The following is a 16,237-nucleotide window of genomic DNA, read 5'->3' as shown; positions in this document are numbered from 1 at the left end:
GGTTTGAGGTAACGAGGTCATGTCCAGCTTTTTTTACCTGAAACCAGAAGAAATCAATTCACCAGCGTTTTGGGCTGCAACCTTTTTAAGAATAAAATACCCATGAAGGCTTTTTTATTCTTTGTTGTCATATACAGAACCAGTCAAAAGTCTGGACACACTTTCTCCTTCACTTCAATGGTAAAGCGTGTCCAAACTGTGGACTGGTACTGTATACAACAATCTACATGTGATGATCTTAAATAAAAGATTCAAGGATTTAAACGAATCAGACAAAACGAGGATTTGGTGGGTGGAATTAATTCTGTTTTAGGCCTCAGACGTGCTTCATGCACCCTGCACACGAGGGGCTCAGTGGTTTGGCAGGTTCCAAGCTCAGTGTGGACTAATGGACTTTATGTCTCAGTGTGTCTCTGACACAAGCCAGGGAACCTTCTGGTAGGCAACAAGCTCTGAAACATACCACCACACTCAAACACACAAGCACAGACAGAAATACAGGTGAGTGTGCGCACATACACACGCACGCACGCACACACACACACACACACACACACACACCTGCTTCAACCACAGGTGCCTTGTGTCAGCTGGTCTCACCTTGACCTGTCTGGGCTGTGATTCACATCTTCCAGGTGCTGAGTCCACCTGACAACTCTAACAAGCCTTTGACTGAAGTTTAACTAACACCAACGTTAGAAACATGTACAACAAAAGCAAAACACAGAGTTTCTGAACTTCCCTACTGAACAGAATCAGCATGTTCCACTCAGCACGGCTCTGTAAGCTGCCTGTTTTTATTGGTGATCACAGCTGCTTCCTTTATAAGTGGATTCTGCTGCTGTTGATCATTTTCAACAGTTTGAGTGTCAAAGGCCAAATCTGTGCACATCTTATAACACAAACACCTTTAACCCATTTCATTTTTAATTTTCACCTTGATTTGACTGTTGTACAGTAAAAATCTATCACCTTCTCTGTTTTTATCTTCTGTTTTCTGTTTTTCCTAACTACTATTTTAAAAATACACCACAATTAACAATAACATAATGAACAATTAAACCAGTTATTGATCAGGGTGCAGAGGTCATGTGTGTGGTTCTGTGTGTGGTTCTCTGCAGCTCTGTAGTAACTGTTAAATGGAAATCCCATGATCAATAGCAGCACTGTTGCTGATGCCCTGTTGTTCATGGGTCAAACTGGCTCTTAAACTGCACCTTCAAGCTAAATACTGGCTTTACAATCACTAACACTGTGGCTGCCCTGCTGGAGGAAGTGTTTAGAAAGTGTAGAGGAGAACACAAAAATCACACAGAACATATTGTTTACTCAACTCTATTGGTTTGGTTTGGTTTGGTTTGCTGAGGTTTTGGGAGATGCTCTGCATGAATCGGGGGATTAAATGTTTAATTTCAAGTTGCAGAAAAGCTGCAGTTTCACTAAAAGCGATTCATTCATCTGACTGCTTTGGCTATCTCAGTGTCACAGGGAGCATCAACCTCATTTCCAGCGGCAGCAGACAGATGTTTTCATCAATAAGCTCTAAGAAACCTGCTCAGACCAAACAATCAACCAGCTGGTGAAGAAGGTGAAACATGTAGGAACTAAAAGAAAAACCAAACAAAAAACAAAACAAACATATTTCTCTCAGGACTTGGTGAAGGCCAAGAGGAAGAGAGCACTGGACTCCTAGTTAAAAACATGACTCAAAATTATAGGATGAGTCTGATCATTTTCTATATTAACAGTATTTCTCCCCACTCAGAGTACTCTCACGGTTTATGTCTTGTTCATCTCGTTTGTAGACTTCTGCTGTTGTTCAGAAACACATCAGTGACACAAAACACCACACTGGGAGACATGTTTCTTCATTATGAAACCCCAGACCCCAATGTTTCTTAAAAAACATTACCCAAAAGGCTCAGGGCAGTCTCCCGGCCTATCTTTTGACATGAGCATTGTTTCATTTCTCCCATATGTGTAAACTGGCAGCTGTTTACAGTTTATTGCTGTACTGCTCTCATCAGTTCAATCAGTGTACTGTGCAGTGGTTTGTTGTTCACTACATTTTAATTCTCTCTCTACATGGCAACTGTACTGGAAAGTACCAGTTGAATCCACAGACGCCACTGTGGACTGACCTATCAGACCAGCAGACCTTATGAACCCTGCCCACAGGTCTGTGGACAGACATCGACATCTTCAACTCACCGAGTCAAGCAGATGATTGTGACAGAAGTTTTAGGAGCAGACAACACCTCAGAAAACAAACCCAAACTATTTTGCATAGTTAGAAACCAATTCTGCCAAGTACTAAGATGTGTTTTTATCCTCTGGGCGAGCTGACCCTTTAATTGAGCCACTCATTAATGTCTATATGATTAATCTCTCATTCCTGGACAACCACAGAACCTTCCCTCTTGTCCACCGTCCCTACTGACCATCCATTATGCCGCATATTTCCTTCTCATCCCATCTGGGCTCCTGTCTCCATCACACAGAAACATTCATCATCCTGCGGCTTTTGATGATGCTGCTGCTAATTTGGGCCCTGAACTGAGACAGAGACTTAGCATGCAAAATTAAAGCACCACGCCACCACTGAGAAAGAAAGACCTGCTGTTTCTGTCTAAAACTGACTCCCTCAGCCAATTATCCACCCTCACTCTGCTCCTTTTATCTCCATTTTCTAACCAGGTCATGTGTCCATCTGATTAAGATGCTGACAGCTGCAGCATCACTGAGGACTCACTTTGTCAAGTCTGAAAGCCTCAGAGCTGCAGGTGTTCCTGGGTGACACGAGTTAATTGTTTTTATTTGGGAGCAACCTGAGCAGAGTAAACAGAAAAGGCAAAACAAGCAGTGTTTCATAGATAATTAGCTGCACAGCAGTGACGCTGCCCAATTCACTACTCGCCTCAACTTCACACCATCGCTCATCCACTCTGGCTTCCAGTGGATACACCACGCACAAGTTGTCAAGGTTAGCATCACAGCAGGACAGGTCAGAGATTTCCAAACACCCGTAAAGAATAAAGCTGGTCTTATCTACTGTGTATATTCTACTTCCCATCCACAAATCACATGGAAAACCCAAAATGTGTTCTCCTGTCAATACTTTCCACATCTGTAGCACTCAGCTCCAACTAAAAACCAGCATCTTTAAAAACAGCCCACAAACAGCCTGAAGTTCTTAGCAACCGTTACTCAAACGGTAAAACATTGACAATCTTCAATACTTTAGCACCATGGACAGAAACATTTACCATGATATTAACTCAAACTTGCACCACCACAAACAAGAGTTCAATTATTTCTGAAGATGAAATATTGTAAAATAAACAACATGACTGATGGCTAAAAGTATAAAAACAATCAGACACGAGCTCTAATATCCCTCTGATGGAAGCACAATAGCAAAAAATGACTAAAGCGTATGAGTGAAAACGGTGTCTGAGCTTTTCTGAAACAAACCCCCAGACTGGAGTTATTTGTTCAAGGCTTTCTCATGACTGCATGTGCAAGTTTATTCACTTCAGTCTCCTGTATTTTCTCCATCTGTCTAGACATGTGTTGACAACCACACAGCAGCAAACGGGGGAGCGGCGCTAAAAATGTGTGATGTGATGAGGAAGGACAAAGCAAGTCTGCAAGTTCAAAGGCAACACAGAGTTCACAGTCTTCTCCGTCTCGCTGCCAGTCACTGTTCAGAACCAGAAACACCAGCGCCTCCCTGGACCCACTATGTGCTGCATTACCACAAAGTGAACAGCAGAGCCTATAGGACAGTGTGTGTGTGTGTGTGTGTGTGTCCAAAACACTGTTAAACACACAGACACTGGTTCTGGCTGCGTTTTGTGGTGGAAATAAATATCAGGGATGGACGAAAAAACATGGGGGAGACTCTCGGAGGACCAACATGCAAAAGGCAGAGTCCCCTGACCTGATGAAGTTAAAGCTAGCACTTTACAGATAGTAACCTACTCTCAGTTGTCTCTAATGCTTATGATGGATTAGTATTAGATTATAAATCAGCATCTACTCAGGTGTGACTCAGGTGGATACATGTTCAATGAGACTGAAAAATCCAAGATAATTATCAGGACTGAAGTGTCAAACTAACTTTCCTGAAAGCACCTAAACAATTAACTCTTAATCAAGAGTTCCTTTTATTAGTAAAATGGTTAATAAAACTTAGCACACTTGTTTTAAATATACATTCAAGTTAAAAAAATATATATTAAAAAGGGGCATAAATTATCAATTAAATATCAATAATTTTTTCCAGCTAATTATCAATGAATAGGTTCAGTTCTCCTCCAGTCCTGACACCAAAAAAAAAGCACTTGGCATTATCACGATAACCCTGTAGAGACCGTCACACAATATGATCATGTGTTTTCTCTGAAGCTTGTTTTTGCTCATGTACTGTACCCAGCCCAGAGACTCTTCCCTCTCAGCCCGTCCCTCCGGTCGGCCTGTTTGGATGGACTGGATGGACCTACGTGCCAGCGGAGGAAGAGTGAGGTGTTAAGATCCTCCCTGGGCCCTGTATTCTGCTCAGGTAGTTCTGGCTCTGTGCTGCATCCAGTTAGCAGTGTCGCTGACGCATGAGACAGAACAAATGAGAGAGACAAAGTGGTATTACTCAGAGACTGGGGGTAGTTTGTGTGTGCACCGTTCCCACCATATTCTATGGACGACAGCCAACTCAGTTTCTTTTTCACGGTGCCAGAGTTTATTTAATGGTGCTGGGATTTTAAAAGGCTCCATCCTACCATCCTGTCCTCATCATCCTCCTCCACCTCCTCTCAACTAAGCCCTCTGTGTCTCAGGATTTCATTCAGTCTTTGAATGAGAGTGTGGTAATGTCCACATCTTGGTCTTTGTGAGAAGGCCTGAACTGGATTTACATTGCCGGAGCAGAGCTGAGCAGACTGGGATCTGGACTGACTTAAGACGTGAGAAACACTGGCTTTGAAATTCTGGTCTGATAAAGCAAAAAAAAAAAAAAAAGGATGAAATAAAAATTGACTTATGGTTTGCGTTTGGGTCCATGTTAAATCCACGGTATTATGTATGTTTTATTATGCCAGAGACAGTTTACACCAACAGACCCACAGAGAATCATCACTCACTGTGCAGCTCTTCAGACCAGAACAGTCTCTGGTTTTACACCACATTTGCTGTTTTGGTTCAGTCTCTGTGCTTTAATCAATGTGGGTCAGCAGCAGCATCCACAAATGAACTCTCTCCACAACAAAAGGACAACTAGCTGTTTACTACAGCAAGTGTTTTCTGTCCTTCTACCATCTTTACACATGACCTCTTCAAAATTTGCTCATTAGCCTGTGATACAAAAACAATGAGCTATATGTCAGCCCTGTGAGAGACCCTGCCTCTCACCCAGTGTCAGCTGGGATTGACTCCAGCCCTGCCCAACCCTCTGCAGGATAAATGGTGTGGATAATGGATGGAGCTCTAATGAAGTGTTGAAACAAGCAGATAACAAATGTAAATCCCTATAGCGTGGAAAAAAAAAAAAAGCTTATTTAACTTCAGGAGAAAATCCAGGTGCAAGAGCTTAACTGAAACAACAGCATCTCTTCTGCAGATCCGATTCAGCACACTTCAAATTGCCATCAATCCCCCAAAATAGCTCTGATCCATACAAATGGCCTAGAGAACCACAACTTCAATAATTTGCTCTGACAGCAGCAGACAGAAGAAATAAGCCCTGACATCATGTCATCTGAAGAGGGTCAGGCTCAGAAAAGCCTTGGTGGTAAACTCCTGTTTACTAAAGCCAGAGCTCATACACGCCCAAACTCCCACACACACACACATATGAACACCAAGAAGTGCACATAAATACACGTGCACACTGAAGCTGGCATGGATATCTGTCACATGTGAATGGTGACACACATCAAAGAAGTGAGTGGGCTGGATTTATGCAAAACAACAGCAGCTAAACACACAAACATGAAGTAAATGGGGATCGAGGGAGTGGGTGGGCAGATGGCTTCAGTGGTGACAGGAAGAAAAAAAATTAGATTAGACCAAAGTGATTTTTCCGGGGGGAGAGAAAATGCAGGAAAGAAAACAGCAAGGCTTCATGGGTCAAGATAGGTGAGAAGGATGAAACCCTCTCCTGGTGTAGCTGGCAGTGGCTGCTGGGTACTGGATGATGCCACTCCAGCCGCTGCAGCCTGCCCGCTAATAGCCAGGAGCAGCAGACACAGATCAGTCCCCTCCTCCTTCAGACTCAGGCCTGATGGAAAACCTGCCACTAAGCTCCAAGACAAGTGCTACTCATATCAGGGGGAGCTGAGAGGAGATGCTGAGTTTAATAGAAAACAAAATGGAGAGGAAGACTGCTGAGGGCCACAGAGAGGGCAGCTGAGGGAGATTAGGTGGGTCTGAACACCATGAGTCATGAAGGTCTCTGCAGAGAGGGGGGCATCTGAGTAATTCCTGATCTCATTAAGATTTATATAAGCCTGGACGTTCACATACATTTCTCACCTTAGTCTGAGGCAACAGTGACAGGAAAGACAAAAGAGGACAATAACCAGGCAGGGGAATTGTCTAGAGTTGGCATCTGTCCGAAATGGGAAACATGGACTTGAGTCTAGCACAGACCACCAAGCTGAACACACCATGTGACTGGGATTTGTCAAACCGGGAAATTCTGGGGGAGGGTCAGGCACAAGCCTTTTTTTAAAACAAAAAAAAGAAGGGGGGGGGGGCATCTCACATGTACCGTGAGCGACGATCAGTGGGGGGTAATGCCGATTCCGCGCAGGTCCGTGTTCGCCCGGTCGGCCCGGTGGCATTTCCAGCACCGCGGGCAGTGAACAGCTCCGCGTTGGTGCGCTATGAAAGCAGCCTCCTCCCGGGGATGTGGGAGCGACATCCACAGGAGAAAGTGCTTATTTCAAAGAGAAACACGGCGACAAAGCGAGTGAAGATCTGTTTTAAACCCCACATCGAGATGCTGGGATGCAGGGATGCAAGGCGTGGTGACCATGGCAACAACGGAAACAATAAGTAAGACAAGCTGGGATCAAGCCCCAACAGTTGCAGATGCTTTCACATGCCGGAGCATCCATCCCTCACCCTTCTCCAAACCCAACAGCAGCAGCTGCGTTTAAAATAAGCAGCCAAGTTCACACAGCGTTTCACTGCAGCCACAGTCAAGGCGGAGTCTGGCTGCACAAACAGCAATCAATCATCTTACAGGGGCAATTCGGTTTTCCCGTTCCTACCCGCAAACCACATGGATAGTAGTGCGAGTCCCTCCGTGCTTACCATCCACCGAGGTGCAGCCGAGCAACCATCAGGCGTGCACAATGAAAGCACAAAGTCATGCTGATGCGGGGAACTGTCACCAAACCCTGAAGCCTTTTCTCCCAATACCGAGTCCCCGGCGCAGGCTCCTAATACGCCCAGACACGCCGCGCAGAGCCGCCGTGTCCCCGGCTGGCTGCCTACCTGTCTCCAGGTGCAGGGAGATCCTCGCCTCGTTGATGTAAGGCGTGTCACTCTTGGACCGGACCCTCCGGATCGGTCTGCGGTCTACCTCCTCCTCCGGGGCCGCCGCCATGTTCGGCCAGCCGGGCAGCGTCCACTGGAGACCGGCGGGACTGAGAGAGATTCGGCGCCGCAGCAGTAGCAGCAACAGCAGCCAGTCGTGCACCCGCCCGGGCAGACGATGCAGGAGGGGGGCGGGCTATTGTGATGGCGATGGAGGGGGTTGAGATGAGAGGGGGAGAGATGGGAGGCTCGATGAGCTACTGTTCCTCTCTTTTCCTGTAAGTCAGCTCCACCTGCTCGAGTTCCAGCTGTACGTCTGGCCAATGAAAAGCACCAGACCACAATCGCATCATTCCAGCTCTCCTGTGCGGCTCAGGTCCACTGATGCAGAGCTGCCATGATTCAGCCACTGAACGACGACTCGCACTGTTCAGCAGCAGTTCTGCTGGTTGACCCCTAAACTGTACCGAGCAAAAACCCCCGACATGTTCTGACTGCAGCTTCAAACGTGCTGCTGCTGCTCTGAATGATGTTATTGAAGATGTAAAATATTCAGACTTAATTCAACAATATCAGACATTTCTGGGCTCTAGGAACCTGTGATACATTTTGAACAGTTCAAGAGTATTTTACAAATACACAACATAGAAAACAACCAAGTGAATGTAGAGCAATGATGGATCAGTCAAACTACAGAAAGTTAATTGGAACCTATATAAATCATTAAAAAAGCACTTTTAAAAGAAACAACTGTGGTTCTAACCTCTTAAATAGGCAGATTTTCTGATTTTCATTGTCTTTCATCACTGCAGACTGAAGATGTTTAGGTTTTGACCTGCTGATCAGACAAAAGACAAAGATGTTACATTAGATTTTTGGAAATTTCACAATTTACAAACCAAATAATCATTAAACCAGACAGAAACAGGTGAACTACCAGGTTACAATCCTCAGCTGCAGCCCTGCAATAACACAAATACTCAACTACTGCCATTATACAGTAATTTGCAGGCTCACAGGACTAAAATGTCAAGCACATCATTGGGAAAAACAATCAGAGGCACAGTCCTGGCAAGACACTTTTTTAATACTGTAAGAAAAACAAAGTTAGTCCCCGTCATAGACCAACTACAGCTCTCAGGCTAAAAAAGGTAAGACATAAACACATTGTTTTGAATCTTATTTGTGAGAAACTTGGCTGCTCTAACACTGAAATATCACATATTCATTTAGGATTAATAAAGTTCCCCCCCTCTCTCAATCTGTCTCCATCAGGATTATTATTTAAAACACCACAGTTTACACTTGTGCTGTGCTTTATGTTCAGATAATCCAATGCTGGCCTCTAGTGGACAAGACGGAACCAAACACAAGACACCATCAGAGGGTGAGGCAGTGACAGAAAACCCTATAGTTTCATCTCACCAACAAGCTAAACACACAAACCTGCACCATGTTTCAGATCCAGATGTTTCAGAAGTGTGTTTATTAGGCAAATAAAACACACTCAAACCACTTTAACGAGTGGTATCACCACCTCTGTGCTGGGAGGAAAATATTTCAGTAACTGGATCTTTAACATGTGACCAAGCTCAGTGATATTACATTTACATCTTATCACTAATGCTGCTCTGCCTCCATCAGAAGAGGTTCTGATCAGCGTCGTTGAGCTGTGTTTTGTGGCTCTGCCCTGCGGGCTTGTACCAAATAGCAGTGGTAGAAAGTAACTCAAGTACTGTGCTTAAGTACAAATACAAGGTTCTTGTACTTCACTGCAGCACCTGTATTTTATGCATCTTCTACTCTGTTCCATCCCCAGAGGTTAATATACTGTGGTTCTTTTTATTCCACTACATCTGTCAGACAGCTGGAGTTACTTTTCAAATTTCCATTTTCATCCACGTCATGTCCATACTTTCAGTAGTAGTAGTACATTTTGCCAGTAAAAGTTTAACTTAGGTAGCATTTGAATGCAGGACCTGTCGTTGTAGTGCAGTATTTTCACAGGGTGGCTGTGGTACTCCTACTTCCACTTAAATACTTAAACACACAAACAAACAGTGAGCAGGAGTGTTTTCTGCAGGACTGACACTCTGTGAAAAGACCAGTGCAAAACAAACGCTCCCTCTGCTGACCATCCAACGTGTAGGACGTTTGTTTTTTTCACCGCGCTGTGCCTCCGGATAGGCTCCTGTCCTCAGAGCCCAACCCGCCCAGCTCCTGCAGGAGCACAGTGCCTGGATCCTCCCTGCAGCTGATCGTCCTGCTGGTTCGGTCTGACAGGTAGTTAGCATTAGCATTAACAACCCGCAGGTCCGACAGGGGACCCGGCTCACGCCTGGAGGGGAAGAACCGCGGGCTCGACCCGCAGCCTTCACACCGGAACGTGACGCCGGAGACGCCGCTGTTTCTCTGGATAGCGGCGCTAGCATTAGCTCGTTAGCTTAGCGTTAGCATACCCAACCGGGAGCTAACGCCAGGCTGTGGTACCTGCGCCAGAGGTCGGTCCACATTTAGCCCGGTGTGCGCAGAAAACCACCGTGACGCTATTATTTCACCAAGGGAATCGAACATAAACCCTTTGCTGATGTTTAAAGTAGAAAACAAGCTAACGAGCAGGCTAACGTTAGCTCTGTGTCGTGACCTTCCTGGAGTAAACATCAGTGAAGCTCCACGTGGTTTCCTCAAATCACCTTTTACCTTTTAGCAGCTGCTTGGTAAAACTAATACAGACTCCTGGTGACGTCGTTTGACGACACTCACCTCAGTTTTGAAGCCATTTCAAAGAGACTCCATTTCAAAGAGTCCCCTGTCAAACATGTTCAGGGGTCTGCACGAAAACACACATTTTTCTGCGTTTCCCAAGTTGCAACTACTTTCTTGTTCGTCCAATCAATGATGGCAGCCGGAAGTGACTCCATCAGGGCCGAAATCCATGCTGCAGCACAAAAACAGGCCCAGGGTCCTCCAGCCTGAAGAGGAAGAGTCAGTCTGGGATTAGAAACCAAAGACTGAGCCTGGATCCGCATTAAATCTGGGGCAGCCTCTACAGGAACCACCTGTGTTAAAGGGTCCAAAATGTGTTTTAATCAGGTTTTGTTCTGTTTACTTCAGTCACTTCATCCTCTCTCTCCTTGTAAACACAGAGACAGTCTCATTTCTAGTGCCAGTATGAACAACACTGACACAGAACCGGTTCAGACTGTTGTGTTTTCAAGCATTAAGTTTTTATCCTGCCAAATAACAAGTTTCTACTCATCTGGACTTTTTGGTTACGAAGGTTGTGAGTGGAATCAGAACAGCTGACGAACAAAAACTTTGAGAGCTTCTGCACAAAAGTTGGTGGTGTGTGGTTGGTTAAAATACAACTATTCATTACATTATTATTTGAAAAGCGTCCGCAATTTAATTTTAAATTAATTTTAAACTTTAATTTTATACTTTGAGACGTTTTTCTAAAACGTCTCAAAGTTTGAGATTCTTTGAAGAAGACAGATTTGTGTGCAATCTCTCAAGTGTAAAACCAGAAGGCCCAGACTGAGTTGGAAATCAGGTGCTTATCTTCTGAGTAATGTCTTTATATTTATTTTGCAGTGGCCAAAACCCGATGATTGTCCGACAGTTCACCTGCAGAGCCACAGTAAACTCACACCTGTATGCTCATCTGAGAAAACCCCTGGGCTTCCGAGACATGGCCAGACCCAGTTCGGGTAGAATCTTTTGCTTTTATGCTTCAAATCGTCCTGAATAAGAATTGATCAGAATCTGACCCATGTTTTGAGCGTTTGAGCTTTTATTGTTGTTATTTTATGTATGTGGGTGATTTCATGTCCAGACCTGGCTGCATTCAGGGAGATTTTCTCCAAAGCCAAGAATATCGCCATCATCACCGGAGCAGGGGTGAGTGCTGAGAGTGGAGTCCCCACGTTCAGAGGACCAGGAGGCTTCTGGAGAAAATGGCAAGCACAGGTACCTGAACCTCTAACCAGGTGACCAAACTGAATGCAGCATATTTTTGTTTCCTTGGATTAGTCAGTTTACTCGCTGTCTCCTGAACTTGGAGTTCCTGCATTTAAAAGGAGCTTTGTTGGCGTTACTTCTGATGGAAGCTTTGGTATTTCCCACTCTGTTAGGAACTGGCTACCCCAGAGGCCTTCTCCAGGAATCCCTCTCGTGTCTGGGAGTTTTATCACTACCGCCGTGAGGTCATGCTCACAAAGAATCCCAACCCAGCTCACCTGGCCATCGCCGAGTGTGAGGAGCGGCTCCGCAAACAGGGTCGCAAGGTCACGGTCATCACTCAGAACATCGACGATCTCCATCGCCGCGCCGGATCCAAAAACATCCTGGAACTCCATGGTGAGCTAAAAAACTGTGAAGACAGAAATGCCAACATGGACTGAATAAAAACAGGAATCTGCTCTTGAGTTTCACTGTGGTCAGCTAAGAATCAACAATCTGGCTGATTTGTCAAGCAACAATGCCAAAGGTTCTCTGTTTACAGCTTCTCCATCTTGAGAATTAGCTTCTTGTCTTTGATTTACCTGAGAATAATCCGTCGGTAAAACAGTCTGATGATATTCGGTTTCTCTTGTGTCCTTCTTTGTAAATGCAGGTAGCCTGTTTAAAACGCGCTGTATGAGCTGTGGCCATGAAGCAGCAAATTACAAGAGCCCCATTTGTGCCGCTCTGGAGGGCAAAGGGTAAACGCATCATCTGGTGTTGTTTGGTGAATTCAAACGTTTTCTTCAACAGTATAAAAAATTCTCACATGAAACTTCCATTCATCTCCATTTGAACTCCAAATGTCTCAGCCTGTCAGATGCCGGGAGCTAAATATCACAGCGAAAACAGTGACTCAAATAAAATGTCACTTGAACAGCCCATTTATCAGTTATCTGACATTTAAAATGGATGTTTTTGATTCGAGACACATGTTCCACTATTAAACCTCAGCTGCAAGAATAAAAGAAAGAAGTCATAAGCTGAATTTCCAAATTAACATCAGAACCGTCATGTTTACATGTGTCAGTAACTCCTCATTAAATTCCTATTGTTTTTATTAAACGCCACTGCTCTCCAGTCATAGTCAGTGTATCTACCTGTCTGATCACCACAGTAGGAAGAATACAGTGAGTTTCTGCAAATATCTGGTGCCGAACATTCAGAAGACAAGAAAAATATCTCAAAAAAGTGCATTAATGAACAGACTCACTGACGAGGTATTTAGAAGTGTCACTGTGAATGTTACTTTTCAGGCTGATCATCAGTATTTATGTTTGAAGTGGCTTAATTATGATGTTTTTAACAGCATATTTTAGTTTCTTATTGTGGCAGAAATATATATTAAATGATTTAAAGACAGCTGTTAAACTGGGAATGTTCTTGTAATGAACATCCTGCTGCTCTTCTTTTAACACTGTTTGGTAATGTAGCATGAATTTGGGTGGAACTGCCCTTTTTAGTGATACTTAACCTCCGTTTTTGGATTGTTCCCTCAGAGCGCCAGACCCAGACACACAAGACGCCCAGATCCCTGTTCAGCAACTGCCCAGGTAGAAACACTCATGCTGTCATTAGTGCCCTGCTCTTTTCAAATGAGGTTATATGTTCTGACACTGTGTGTGTGTGTGTGTGTGTGTGTGTTTCAGGTGTGAGCAGACAGGCTGTCACGGTCTCCTGAGACCAGCTGTGGTTTGGTTTGGAGAAACTCTGGACTCTGACATCCTCACCCACTCAGAGAAAGTGTTGGACTGCTGTGACCTCTGCCTTGTGGTATGTGTGTGTGTGTGTGTGTGTGTGTGGACCACAACCAAATTAAGGGATTGTGAACACTGTCCATATAAAGGAACTTTCTCTCTTGATATTTTGTTTTTCTTATCAGTTGTCTTTATCTTTACATAAATAATTCTATAAAATAAATAACTAATAATTAAATAATTCTTCATCCTCTGCAGGTGGGCACATCGTCGGTCGTGTATCCAGCAGCCATGTTTGCTCCTCAGGTGGCAGCCCGAGGTGTCCCTGTGGCCGAATTCAACATGGAAAACACACCGGCCACCATGCGCTTCAAGTAGTTTTCATTTGCTATGACACATTCACACATTAAGATGTTTCTGTCACATTCGCAGCACAGGCAACGTTTCATTCTGTGTTTCAGGTTCCACTTCCCTGGCCCCTGTGGGACCACGTTACCCTCCGCACTGAAACGCCATGAGACCGAACAGAACTGAAAGCGGGTCAGATTGTGCGAGGAACAACCGGAGGACTTGGTACATGGTGCCGGACCACAGATCATGAATAATGGGTTGAATGAGACTGACGCGGACACAGGTTTTATAAAAAATAACAAAGACACTTTGGGCAGTTCCATGTTGATGCGTTAGCTTGTAGATTTCCAGTAGTAGTGCTTTTAGTATTTATCCCTTCAGGAAAAAGCATCGACTATTGATAAAGTCCCACCACAGGACGACCAGCTGCATCACCGCTTTTGCTTTGAATGAATATTGATTGTCTGACAGTAGGGGGCAGTGTTTAGCTGCTGGTGAGGAGGAATAAGACTCAGGGAAGGGTCTGTGGGCTCTGCCTGGGATATGTGGTGCATTTGTGTCAGTTCACTGTCGATGCCTTCCTGTGGCCACGAGTCAGCTCCAGCTAAACCAGGGAAACCAGTGATGGTGCATTATCTCAGCCGTCCAGAGGAAAGATTTTCCACGTGTATCCACCTGCAGGGTGTGTTGTATGAATGTAACATTACGGTTTGGACATGAGCTGATCTGCTTACTGACGTGTCCAGGGGAATAAAAATCTAAAGTTATAAACTCAAGAGTGTGTGTGTGTGTGTGTGTGTGTGGTGGGAAAATCCTGCAGAAGTTGCAAATGATGCAAAGGTCTGAACCAGAAATAAAGAGTGTGTTACTGCAGTGATGGTAGCACAGTGTGTATTTACTGTTGTGTTACAGGTGATGTTCTGTGCAGACTGTACTCGACACCTCCTGCTTTGTCGTACTCCCCCAATCCCCTTAATCTCTGCATAAACACACACTGTGCACCAACCAGGTCCAGCACTGTATTTGCAGTCACACTGTTGATGCATAGTCTGATGCATAGAGACAGTGGGCATGTGAGCATTTGGCTTAATTAGCGAGTTAGTTGGACAAAGTCTGAAACACAGTTATGAAATTACACACTGTAGATATGTGAATTGAAAGAGTGCAGAAGAGGAGACTCATTGTACTGCTATTTAGTTCTTTTTTATATATGTTATAAGAAGATTGTTGTTATGACAAAAAAATAACTTACCCATCACAGAGCTCCACACGGTGGGATCTGGATCTGGATCTACTTCCAGGAAGAGCTTCAAAGATCTCTGCTACTGTGAAAAAACACAGTTATAAGTATTTTATAGGATAAGACACAAGGAATTAAACAGATAGGACTATACATTGGTATTTTCATTGTCACAAGTATCCACCAATACAAAGAGCCAGCTGTTGAAACTGAAGTACTGATAAACTGAGTTAATGCAAACTTGACCCAACCAAGCCTTAAAGGAACAACAGTGAATCTCAGAGGTCAGAGGGAACATGAGTCTGCACCTATCTGAACTTGCCAAGTTAAATTAGTGCAGTATTTCTCATTTGTGTTGTCATCCCTTCAGGTAACTTGATTTCCCTCAGGGGAAGTCAGATTGCTGAGTTATCTTACACTGGACTTCTCCATATTTTTGTCCTCCGTTGTTCAATGTGACCAGGAGGAATAAATACAGAGATGAATTACTCTGCTAAGGCAGACCTGTAAACTGCTCCTTTAATTTCTGCACCATGTCTTGTATGACACAGTTATTATAGTAACGTTCAGTTTTACAGTGCATAATGAAGAGATTTTCTATTATAGGTGATGTTCTGCTCTGGCCAAAGACAGGATGGTGCCTGACATTTCCCTGCTTAGCCACATTCAGCCAACCCCCCCGACATCCATCATCTCAGCATAAACACACAGTGTGCACAGGCCAAGTCCAGCCCTGCTAACAGTCATTTGCAGGGGTGGACGGTGTCGAGAGTTATTAATATTTGGCTGATCTGATGAGGATATTCATATTAGCTAAAAGAAATCTTATCACATCTCCTCATTCAATCTCTCGCCGCCTTCCCCTGCTCCCTCTCTGCTCTCATCTCTGCTCTCATCTCTACATCTGCCCTGTGTGCGGTGCAGGAGATGCCATCCCTCCCTCCCGAGCTACGCCTCCATCACCTGCTCATTAGAGAGAGGATGATGGTCCGACGGTCCCCCATGACTCTGCTCCAAAAATAACAGAGCCAATTTCCCGCCTGTTAGGCGGCGATTTCACACCAATCTGAGTGGTACTGCCCAGCTAGGCCTGTCAGAGAGACAGAGGCTGTGAGAGGGACAAAAATAAGGTGGAAGAGAAAAGCAAAGCAAGGAAAGGGAAAATGTTGGTCACAGTGTAATGTGCCTGAAAATACAAGTTCTTTATCGCGTAAACACAACGCCCTCGACCAGCAGCAGACGTAGAAGGCAAGTGTACTCAACCACGTTAAGCCAATTTGAGACCACACAGGTAAATATACAGCAGTGCTACAGCCAAAGGACAGAAAACAGGAGGAAAACACCAGCCTGACCACGACCAAAGTCCATGAAACTATCACAGCTCCAAAGCTCTAAACCTTCCAGTCTT

The 16,237-nt window shown here is 44.5% G+C and overlaps 1 protein-coding gene and 1 long non-coding RNA gene across 3 annotated transcripts; one reads left to right on the top strand and one right to left on the bottom strand.

Moving 5' to 3' along the window:
• Positions 1 to 4,525: 4,525 nt before the first annotated feature.
• On the bottom strand, positions 4,526 to 10,328 carry LOC113139727 (uncharacterized). The gene is made up of 3 exons (XR_003296573.1): positions 10,303 to 10,328; positions 8,303 to 8,377; positions 4,526 to 4,603 (listed from the first exon to the last, which is right to left on the bottom strand). It is a non-coding gene; the product is annotated as an uncharacterized LOC113139727 (long non-coding RNA).
• On the top strand, positions 9,682 to 14,365 carry LOC113139725 (NAD-dependent protein deacylase sirtuin-5, mitochondrial). Of its 2 annotated transcripts, none has more exons than XM_026323174.1 (9): positions 9,682 to 9,822; positions 11,134 to 11,249; positions 11,375 to 11,508; positions 11,673 to 11,898; positions 12,155 to 12,242; positions 13,041 to 13,094; positions 13,191 to 13,314; positions 13,497 to 13,612; positions 13,700 to 14,365. In XM_026323174.1, the coding sequence occupies exons 2-9, from the start codon at positions 11,147 to 11,149 to the stop codon at positions 13,770 to 13,772; spliced, it is 918 nt and encodes a 305-aa protein (XP_026178959.1). In that variant the 5' UTR covers positions 9,682 to 9,822; positions 11,134 to 11,146; the 3' UTR covers positions 13,773 to 14,365. The 2 variants fall into 2 exon arrangements, with proteins under 2 accessions (XP_026178959.1, XP_026178960.1); XM_026323175.2 differs by lacking the exon at positions 9,682 to 9,822 and adding an exon at positions 9,835 to 10,632.
• Positions 14,366 to 16,237: the final 1,872 nt, after the last annotated feature.

This window comes from Mastacembelus armatus, chromosome 4, assembly GCF_900324485.2.
Source record: "Mastacembelus armatus chromosome 4, fMasArm1.2, whole genome shotgun sequence".
In the NCBI taxonomy this organism is placed as follows: domain Eukaryota; kingdom Metazoa; phylum Chordata; class Actinopteri; order Synbranchiformes; family Mastacembelidae; genus Mastacembelus; species Mastacembelus armatus.
This window is presented reverse-complemented; position numbering and strand designations above follow the sequence as displayed.

What these genes read in the sequence shown, in the direction of transcription:
- LOC113139725 (XM_026323174.1), top strand. Translation starts at nt 11,147, where the DNA reads ATGATTGTCCGACAGTTCACCTGCAGAGCCACAGTAAACTCACACCTG. An exon ending in GGAGAAAATGGCAAGCACAG is followed by an intron (nt 11,509 to 11,672) that starts GTACCTGAACCT and finishes CCACTCTGTTAG; the next exon opens with GAACTGGCTACCCCAGAGGC. An exon ending in CCTGTTCAGCAACTGCCCAG is followed by an intron (nt 13,095 to 13,190) that starts GTAGAAACACTC and finishes TGTGTGTTTCAG; the next exon opens with GTGTGAGCAGACAGGCTGTC.